Genomic DNA, 10,660 nt, shown 5'->3' on the forward strand with positions numbered 1-10,660 from the left:
TTTTCTGGAGAATGTCAGCTTTAGGTTTTATCTAAGTCTAAATCTAAAGCTTCCATTGAAAACAAACAGTATTTGTATATAAGTACATAGTCTTTGTTTGCCCCTCTTTCTCATAGATTAATAGGTCAATAGGTCACTGCAGCAACACGTCTGACATGTAATAACAAAATGCTGCATTCAAAATGATCGAAATTGATAACCTGATTCATACTCTTTCAAAGCAGAATTCACATGAAGACATTTCATTGTTATCCAGCTTTTTATCAAGCCGGTTATAGTATGCTGTGAATACAGTTTGCTGAGATGAAAGTTCTTAAGCAACCTTATTGACTTCAACAGAGAGTTCCAGCGGTCACACGGTGGCAGCAAACAGTCAGCCTGAATCATATGAATATAAGGAAATGGCAAACAATGCCGAGCCATCAGGATGTTTTCGGCCTCAGAAACCATTGTGGCATCTGATTTCCGTTCTTTTCCCTCTGATCCTTGTGAGTCTCTTTTCAACAAGCTCTCTAGTGTAGCTCACATGCTGTATTGTTTTCCAGTATGTTTTTGGAGCTCTGCAGTCAGCACTGAGTTTAACTAGGCTGGTGTTGGCGATGAGGTGACAGGCCTGCAAGCAATCAGACTGATTCAGTCAGCAAACATCAGAGGCCTCATTTGCCTTTTGGCTCATATTTATTAAAGCTGTGTTGCTGCAAGGGCAGGCTTTGCTTCTGGCTCTTTGTCATTTATCACACATTAGCAGGTTGGGTGTATAGTGTGTGTGTGTGTGTGTGATGAAGCAAAAAAACAGGCCAGAGAGTGCTGAACTTACTTGAGTCAGGCAATAAATAAACACGACAACACTTTGATGATTCTATTCTCTGTGCCCTTCTTATCCTAAAATGCATTCCACATTCAGTACAGACTCTTTGAATGCATATATCCTAACTGAAAAGAAGATATACAGTAATGCATCATAACATATGTTCACTTGTATGCACTCAGTTATTTGCCGGTATCTGCATTACAACAAACTAAAGTGTCTCTGTTTCATGGATACCCTTTTCCCAGCAGATGGCGGACACAGCAGACACAACCCTCAGACGAGCAGCGTGTCCGTGTTTGAGTAAAAGTAAAGAGAGAGGGCAGTAGAGTACTGTGCGACGACTAGTGGAAGATAATGCAAAGCATTGCACCAGAGGGAACAAAACCGAAAAAAGTTATAGAATGCTCATGTGGGCACATGCGTTTATTACATTACACATAACCAAGGTGGCGTTTTATTGTAATAATCGGTGCTGTTATTTCCCATGTAACTCTGCTTAGGGTGCTTTTGAGAAGATAAGTAATGGCTTCAGCACAAAAGAAACTACTTCATCAAATGTTAAATATTTTTTACAGTGTGTATTTTAAAAGTATAGACATTTAGAAGTTAAACGTGTCCTCAGTCTGGACTCTCTTGATTAGGCTACACATAATTACACTGCATATTTAAATATATCTTTAGTTAAGCCACATATACTATAAAATCATAACTGACATTTAGAGTTTTAATTGTTTTTTGTTTGTGTAGGTGCTTTGCTGTATTCAATTTTGCATTGTATATTGTGTTGTTTTTTTCTTTGTTTGTATACGATTATGCCATAATCTATTTTGCGCGTTCAAGTTTTTAATTTAACTGAAAGGTAATTGGAAGGCTATCTAAGTAGCCCCTTATCTCTAATGAGTATGTTTCCCTGAGGGTTATGTGTGTACTTTGTTTGTTTCCTGAAGTGAGACAGTAGTCCTAATAGTCTAATTAATAGTCTAGTTTTGTGAAAATTATTAATTCATTAAGATATTAAGGTTTAAAATTATTTTATTAATGACACAATTAATTCAACCAGTTGAAAAGTGCTCACTAACTTTATTGTATATTGTGGGGAGAGTGTTGCAATTTTTCTCTAAGTCACGGGGAGGACACAAACACTGATAACATATAGTGAAGGCAGAATGTTCAACCCCTCTCCCCACCAAACTCCATTGACATCACCATTCTTGTAAAGTCAAAAATGTGTCCGAGCTGAGGATGCTGCTATTAATTTCACTTGCAGAGCTACGTAATAAACAAGCCACCATTGATCAAAATCATGGCAGTTTTTCTACAAAAAAAACGACATCATGTCATCTAATGCTAACATATCACATGCTTTCACTACGTGATTCAGCCAAAATGGAAACCTTTATATTACGAAGCAACTACAGTTTCAAATGCTGGCCTTGCACTAAAAGTATTTTATTTCAAAGTGCTGGATATCCAGCTCTACTCATAACTCATATCAATTCATCTGTCAACATTTCATAATCCCTTTTCTCAAAGATGATCACTTTATTACATCTTGAGATGATGTATGTTTTAAAATAACTTTGGGTAGTCATTGTGTTTTATTCTCATTTGTTATGTGACATTTTTTAGACTCTGGTTTACTTACTGATTTATGGGGCCATATATTTCAAACAACACTCCCGACAGTTTTGTCTGGGAGATCTGACATACGTTGTTTCTGCCCCAGCAACACACTAAAGTACGGAACAGTATGCACAGACTACACTCACACATATCTAATCTTTTAAACTTCAGCTAAAAGAGTCATTTATCTTTTTAGTTTTAATACAAGTTAAGTAAAAAGTACTTTTGTTCTTCCCTTGGCACATTAAGTATTGACAGATAATGATGAATGCACTCGTCAAAAGGTATGAGCCAGCTTCCTCGTCATCAACATGCTATGTCATTCATTTCAAGGTTTCCATACCAGGAGTGCCTGTGTGCTGCGTTTTCCCGGCACACGTGTGTGTGTGTGTAAGATGTGCATGTGTGGGATATGCTGCAGACAGCAAAGACTTAACACGACACGTTTGTTCCTGCTCGAGCACGTCCGTTTTGAACGGGTTGACATGTTTGTGGGTGGATACTGATGACTCAAAGTCCACCTGGTCGATTCTAATTTCAGAGATTCGGTGTTTCAAAAATAAAGAGCTACAATATATATGTTGTAGCTACTGAACCTAACTATTACCTGTATCATTGTTTCTACTCCTGGGGTGATCTTGTTTTTGAGAAATATGAAGAGCAGTTGCAACATGAGTCCCAGTCAGATGATCCGCCATTTTCCTGATAAAGTTTTGAGGTTATAAACACACTGTTTACTTTGCAAATTTAAGACAGATTTATTTCAAGCAGTTTTACAAACATGGTTGTCACCAAGTGCTTTACAGAAAAACAAACGGCACAAACACAAATACAGACAAGGATGAACACAATGTGCTTAGAATGATGTACTTGCTGGCTGTCGCAATAAAAAGAGGCAGAACAAATGTGAGAACTCCTGAGACCAGTGCAATGTATTTTGAGGCGCCTCCTGGAATTAGGTACACTATTCCTAGTGTCAGGTATTGCACAACTTTTCACTTCAAGTCTAAGCAAGTGAACTATGCTCAAAACAGTTAAAGGAAGTTAAATGTAACTATGTGAAGCCAGAGCTGAAGAAGTTTCTGTCCTGGATTCTATTCCCAAAGTTTGGACATCTTTATACGCAGAAGTGCAGGTTCATTCACATTCATATGAAACCTGAGCAGACTGTATCTTTCTGTTGAATTTGTTTTTATTTTCTGTGACAATAGTGAATAGTGGAGACACTGACTGAGAAATATGGTGTTGTCACAAAGTGTGTACCGCATGTCATTAATGCTACTGTCTAATGTGAAATCCAATTCGGCTTTTCAAAAGAAGAGCCAGCTACGGGACACTTCTCAGTGGAGCAGGACCTCCTTGAAGAAGTCTGAGCTCATTAGATATTCGATTAGACCCACAGTCTTACTGTACAACTGCAGCCTCTCTGTGTGCCCTATGAATGTCACCCCCCTCTGAGTTGGAATGCGTCAAACGTGTGTCATCTTAAAGAGGGGAGTCAGTTCAGCATGTATGAATGCTTCCAAACAACATATGATCCCCTCACAGCTTTTTAAGACACCCTCAGAGAAACATAAACCCCCTTATATCTGCAGATCATCTATTCTAGTCTTGTTGTTGCTGTGTTTGGCACTGCGGCCGGGCCGGGCCTGCGTAGGTGAACCAGGGGCTGATCCCGCTCCTTTCTTTCCTTTTAGGTCACATTCCTCTGGCTTGCTGCTGCTCCTTTCCACCGCCAAGTTGTCCTTATTCTGTTTGTAGGCCGCCTTGCTGTGGTAGGGGTGGAAGGACGAGTCTGTGCCTTCAGACGGAGGGGAGAGGTTGTAGCCGGGTACAGGCGGGTATGCCGGCTGGACTTGGTGGAAGTAGTCGCCGTAGCACGGCGCATATGGCACCGCAGCCTCTATGGGCTCCTTGGGGAGACTCACAGGGGACTGATTACGTCTCCTGAAGGTGATGCCCTGGCGACACTTGGTGAAGCCCAGGTGGTAGATCTCTACAAGGTTGAGGAGCAGAGACACGCTAGCAACTCCCAGCATGAAGATGATGAAGATGGTTTTCTCCGTGGGACGTGATATGTAGCAGTTGACCACATTGGGGCAGGGCAGTCTGTCACATGTGTACATGGGCTTCAGCTGAAAGCCGTACAAGAGATACTGAGCCACGATGAAACCCACCTCAAACAGGGTTTTAAAGACCACATTAAATACATATGTGCGCAAGAGCTCCCCCTGCATGCGCACGCGACCCTTCTGGTCCCTCACCAGAGGCTTCTTGTGCTTACCATCCACAACAAGGGCCTGCTTGTCTGAATGATTTGCGAGTTCCCTCTGCTTGTCCTTCTCTACGTGCTTCTCCTCCATCCGCACCAGGTGGACGATGTGTCCCAGGTAGATCAACGTAGGCGTGGACACAAAGATGATCTGCAGCACCCAAAAGCGGACGTGGGAGATGGGGAAAGTGAAGTCGTAGCACACGTTCTCACAACCCGGCTGCTTGGTGTCGCAGGTGAAGCCCGACAGCTCGTCGCTCCACACCTTCTCTGTCGCGGCACTCAGGATCAGGATGCGGAAGATGAACAGGACGGTGAGCCACACCTTCCCCACCACAGTGGAGTGCTCCTGGGCTTTTTCTAGCAGCTTTCCCAGCAGGTTCCAGTCCCCCATGGCTGTGTGAGCTCAGATCTGGGACTGGAGATACATAAAAAAGGCCAAAAATAGTTTCTCAGCTTGATTTGTGACTCTTGCAATAATACTTATCCAGTGGTTAAAGTAAGCTTCAGTGTTCCTGATGACTACAAATTCTCTAAAACGTCTTACCAAGTTCAGCAGAGCTCAGACTAAACGATTCTCTAAGGAGCCGAGCTGCTAACCGACTGTACAACTGGGGGACTCTGCTGCTGAGCAGGTAGTATTTTGTTCCCACGTGGACGCAGACAGGATTATATTTACTTTAGGAGGGTATATATTTGGGAAGTGCGGACAGGGGGGAAGGCACCTTCCAGTCATGATTCTGTGGCTCCTGGCCTGCATGGCTCGGGCCACAGCAACATGATCCACACACAAGGTGAAATCAAACACCAGGCAGTGGAGGGGGAAGTGTGAACTAGAAACAGTTGAGTCATATCGGTACCATCAACTACTGTAACTCATCATTTTATATATATATATATATTCTACTGATGGCTGTACTGTACACTAGCAGGGCAGCACATTCAGCACACATGGTTTGCTACTGCGAGGCATGATGTATCCTGATTACTGCTGAAATGTGCTAGGTGAAATGATGTTCAGGGAGCCACCACTGAGAAATCTAGCTTGTGTTTAAACTACTGTAGACTGGGCCGCAATTTTAAACAAACGTACACTTTCAATATCAAACCGCTCAGACTTTGTAATCCTCAATGACAAAAGATAATTATAAGATGAACATCAGAAAAGAATAAATAAGTACGACAAACGACCTTTGGTCCCAACATCTACCCCGAGTATAGGTGTCTGAACTTTAAATGCCGAAAGCATCTCAATCCACAAAGGTTTTTTCTTCACAGACAATCTGAGAGAAGTCACATTTACAGGATGAACCCACCTTGTCAGCTTATGCATCCCATGCAGTGAAGCCCTACGCGTCTCCGAGGGTCCATGAGGCCCCCTGCTTCGCCGACAGGCCTCAGTGCAAAGCTGATCTTTGGGCCCCCAGCAATGCCCTTGAATGGACAGGAAAAGTGGACTTCTGCCGGCCACAACCTCTGTTCCACACCGACAAACCCACCAACTCAGTCTTGCGTTTCCAAATACAGCAACGGCAGGAATCAGGATCCAGGCCTCGGTTGTCTCCCACTGACTACAACACACACACGTAACCTGATGGACCCACTCTGAACCATGTCCGGCCTGCCCTCCCTCAAACACCCCCTCCCCTCTGTGGTTAAATTTGGCACAGGGTACAGTCTCTAATGTAAACTGTTAAAGCACCTCTACTCGCTTGTTACAGTGAGTGACAGGGCAGCTGGCCAATGACGGTGTCCGCTAAGTCTGTCTGGCCACAAGTGGTCTAAATATAGCACGAGGGTCTCTCCTATCATGGGGGGCATGATTTGGAGATGAGGAGCCATTTGGATCCTCAAGTTACAAGGAAGTGACAGGAGGGAAGAAAGTTCTGTTTTAACAAATCAGTAATGAGATGAGCCCCGAGTAATGGAAAACACTTTTTATATAACTACTAAGGTTACTTTGCTTTGACAGATGTCACTATTTTATCCATTTAGTTCAACATTTTGAAAGAAACTCAAATGTTGTGTTTGCTAAGTAACTTCAAATAACGTCAAATTATCAAGCACTTTATTTCAGTATATTACATAATATACACACAGTTTTAACCCTAGTTATACATTATCTGGGTTGTTTGCCTGGGTGTAAATTCATATATGTAGATTTAGGCATAAATATCGACATCAGGGTTTTTGGATGCACTACAATGTGTATAACTGTATAATAGAGCAGTTGTATAAACAGATACCAGCGTATGGGACGTACAGAGAGATACTGAATGATATTATACAGAGTAATATTGAGGAAAGAAAGTGCAACTGTCTCTGATAAACAGTAGGTCAACCGCAAACATTTTTCATAAAGATCACCTCAAACAGAAGCTACAATGAAGTAAGTAGGCAGTACTTACAATTGAATACAAAGATATACAAAGACAGAAGTACAGTACTGAGATTTTGCATGGTTTACTGAACTAAACCTTTGCTCTGTCCACCATTCTGACGACTGTTGAGATAACATAACAGGTCGGGAGTAAAGACATGTTTGTGTAAATTGCGGAATGATAATATCCAATGACAGCTGTCCACATCTGGACAGTATTTTTTATTGTAATATTTCCATAGATAATTTAGTTTTTGCCTTAGTTGCTGACTCGTAGCTAAATTGTAGTTGGTTTAAAGTCACATTGTATTCTTTGGAGATTTTTTTAGTCATTGGAACTTAGTTTTAATTTTAGTCAAATTTTAGTGAATGTTTTAGTCGTAATTTTCATAATACTGTAATGGGTTTTGCTGAAGGATATGTCTCCTGGCTGCTGTGTTACTGACTCACCGTCTATCATTATTGGTTATCAGACACTGATAATATTTATAACCTGACTAAACAGACTTCTTTATACATTACTGAGGTCTTCTGCTAAATTCAGAGTCCTGTTTCACTCAGCAGAGCTCCTATATCCCAGTTATAAAAGTGTTTACACTGCATTGTTAGAGCAGAAGAGCTTTGTCATTATCTTATATATTATTTTATTTATGAATGTGTAGCAGATGTTGTCAGGGTGAGCGTTTCTTTGTGTGCGCCGCGGCAAGACGGAGAGTAAACAGTATTTTGACCACAGAGACCATTTGGACTGAAGAATCGTATTTCTTTCATGCTGTGAATTTTGGAAATGATTACATCTTTCTTTTTTCAACACATTTAAACTTTTGGACTTTACAACGCTCCGGAGTTGGAAATGTTTGGATAACACGAGTCTGGGAAAACCCTACAGTCAACACTAGTTATGCTATAACGAACAGATTTCACCATCATTTTTGTCGGCCAAAACGAATACAAAATGAACACTGTACAGCTGTCTGCTTGTTACTGAAAATGAATGGCATTCACTCACATAACTGCCCTTTCCAGTTCCTTGCTTTGTGGAATTAAATATGGTACATATTAACATGTTTGATGTAAATAAAAGGTTTGCTTTCTATCCAGCATTTTAATCTCTACTGTAATCTTTGCACCTTTAAAAAGGACCACACTGGTGTTTTTGCACATTTTGGCTTAATCATTAGAAATCATGCATACTACTACTACTACATTTTTCAGTTTGAATGTTTTTCGTGCCTCCTGGACAACAGCCCGTTTCCTTTTTTTGTGTCAAAGCTATATTTTTTACACGTGATAAAGCAACTCAAATGATGATTGAGGAGACTGAATGTGAAAAGTCTGGTGACGGTGAGAAACTGACATCAAAGAAACAGAAACCTATAATGCCAAATAGATAAAACAAAATATCTTTTTCAAATTTCATCACAAAGTTCTATCTTGTAAATACAACTGTGTAGGATTAAAACAAATCTATAGTTTGAACCGTATTATCAAGCAATAATGACACAACTTTGACAAAGAACGATGAAGGTTTGACGCTCACACGGGCATCGCTTCTTCAGCTCAAGATACTTTGCATCTCGGCAAGTTGCTTCTCACACTGTAATCATTTGAAAACACCTACAATGAGCGTTTGGCAGATTGTTGACACCAAAGTCAACATGGTCTAAAACATGCAACAACACTGGTGTGGTCCTTTACCTTACCTACAGGCTCCAAGTATAGACGAGTTCCAACAGCAACTACCACTTGTGTCAGTAAAAGAAACAACTAAGCGACCGACTGAATGATATATAAATAGATGGTGTAAATGTGTACAGAATATGTGACACTAATGCAGAGCAACATGACCCGTGGTCTAATTGCTGTTGATTAGTTCGAGAGGAGAGGCAGAGTTTCAGAAAGCTGAACACCTTTCCCCCTTCTCAGTTGGGCTCTTTTTGGTCACAGTGAACTTAGACTTGAGAGACTGGTCTGCTATCAGCTGATTGATTTCATTTTGCCTATAAGTAGACAATCTTTGACTTATCCAAGCTACTTTGGGCTCTTCCTCGGGCCCTCCAAAGCACCGTTTACAGGCCCGGCCTATGAGGTATACCACCTCAGCCAGGTTAAGCAGCACACACACCCCGGACACCGCCAGCATGAACACAGTGAATATGGTCTTTTCTGTCGGTCTGGAGACAAAACAGTCCACTGTGTTGGGGCATGGGTACGAGTCACACTTTACCAAACGCACCATCTTAAAGCCAGGATAGATCAAGTAGAAAATGTACAGAAAAGCCACCTCGAAGAGGATTCTGAAGATGATACTGATCATGTATGTCCACCACAGTGCTCCGGTGATCTGAAACTTCTGGTTCTTGATGTGCTCCAGCTCCTTGGGACTGCTGCGGCCCGTCCTCTTCAGGATCTTCTTGTCGATGTGGCGTCGGTGGGCCACATGCATGGCCACCAGCAGGGCAGGGGTGGAGACCAGGATGAGCTGGAGCGCCCACAGGCGGATGTGCGAGATGGGGAAGAACTGGTCGTAGCAGACGCTGTTGCAGCCGGGCTGCTGGGTGTTGCAGACGAAGCCGGACTTCTCATCTCCCCAAACGCTCTCGGCAGCGACCACCAGGACCAGGATACGGAAGATGAAGATGACGGAGAGCCAAACGCGTCCGATGCCGGTAGAGTGCCTGTTTACGCCGCTGATCACGGCATAAAAGCTCCCCCAGTTCATTTTCGACTCCAGGTCTGCAAAAAAATAAAGGTTACATTTTCAGTAAAGGCTAAGCTATATCTATAGCTTAAGGTCCACTGTTAAAACCAATTATAAATATATCAACATTTAAGTTAACTTTATCAAAATGACTCAGGAAAAATAAAATGATCCACTTTCTTAAAAAAACATGCACTTTTAAGCCCTTCGCATTCAGCAAAAGTAGTATTTGTAGCAACGGATTATCAATTTAAATAACTTAGTTATTGTCGTTGTCCACAACAATTTAGTAATTTAGTAAAAAGTCTAACTGTTGTAGTTTTTAGAGGTTTACCAGGCTCAGCCAGCAAGGCGAAGCGGCGCCGGGTCCAAAGATGACCATGTTGAAGTGTGGCCTGAGCATCAAGCTGGCAGAGTGAGGAACAGCAGAAAAGAATTGCCCAGTCGCAAGTTGGCCGTATAAGAGCAGGGGAGATGGCCTACCATCGTGCACCGTCACAAGACGCAACGGGACGAAGCCAATTACCAAACATTCGCCGCGCCACGTGATTCGCTCACCCTGTATTAATACTGTACTCCCAAACTGACCTACAGCCCAGTTGCAGACAGACTGACACACTGCCAGCACATTTCTCCAAGGAACAAGCAAGACATCCATCTCATTATGAGGTGATTTTTTTTTTCTTTTTTGAAGACAACTGAGAGACCTCTATTGTTTGTAAGAAAGGCTCCAGAACTCACCCGAATAAAAACTTCAATTCATCACACTTAAAAAGCAGATTCATTCAAATACTATTACTATAAATGATAATGTATTTGTCGAGTCAAGGCAATGGGGCATGTCAGCCATCACACACAACATCTGCCCTCATT

The 10,660-nt window shown here is 41.9% G+C and overlaps 2 protein-coding genes across 2 annotated transcripts; both read right to left on the reverse strand.

The window, feature by feature from the left end:
- Positions 1 to 3,279: 3,279 nt before the first annotated feature.
- LOC306702367 (gap junction alpha-3 protein-like) lies at positions 3,280 to 6,259 on the reverse strand. Its single transcript, XM_079167959.1, has 2 exons — positions 6,023 to 6,259; positions 3,280 to 5,124 (listed from the first exon to the last, which is right to left on the reverse strand). Exon 2 carries the CDS (start codon positions 5,098 to 5,100, stop codon positions 4,018 to 4,020), a length of 1,083 nt encoding a protein of 360 aa, XP_079024085.1. The 5' UTR covers positions 5,101 to 5,124; positions 6,023 to 6,259; the 3' UTR covers positions 3,280 to 4,017.
- Positions 6,260 to 8,980: 2,721 nt separating this feature from the next.
- Positions 8,981 to 9,808, reverse strand: LOC306702368 (gap junction beta-1 protein-like; the record flags this gene model as incomplete). Its single annotated transcript, XM_079167960.1, has 1 exon — positions 8,981 to 9,808. One exon carries the CDS (start codon positions 9,806 to 9,808, stop codon positions 8,981 to 8,983), a length of 828 nt encoding a protein of 275 aa, XP_079024086.1.
- Between the last annotated feature and the right edge of the window lie 852 nt (positions 9,809 to 10,660).

This window comes from Pholis gunnellus (assembly GCF_910591455.1).
Source record: "Pholis gunnellus genome assembly, chromosome: 10".
Taxonomy (NCBI): Eukaryota; Metazoa; Chordata; class Actinopteri; order Perciformes; family Pholidae; genus Pholis; species Pholis gunnellus.

Coding starts and splice junctions, on each gene's coding strand:
- LOC306702367 (XM_079167959.1), bottom strand. CDS start 5,100: ATGGGGGACTGGAACCTGCTGGGAAAGCTGCTAGAAAAAGCCCAGGAG.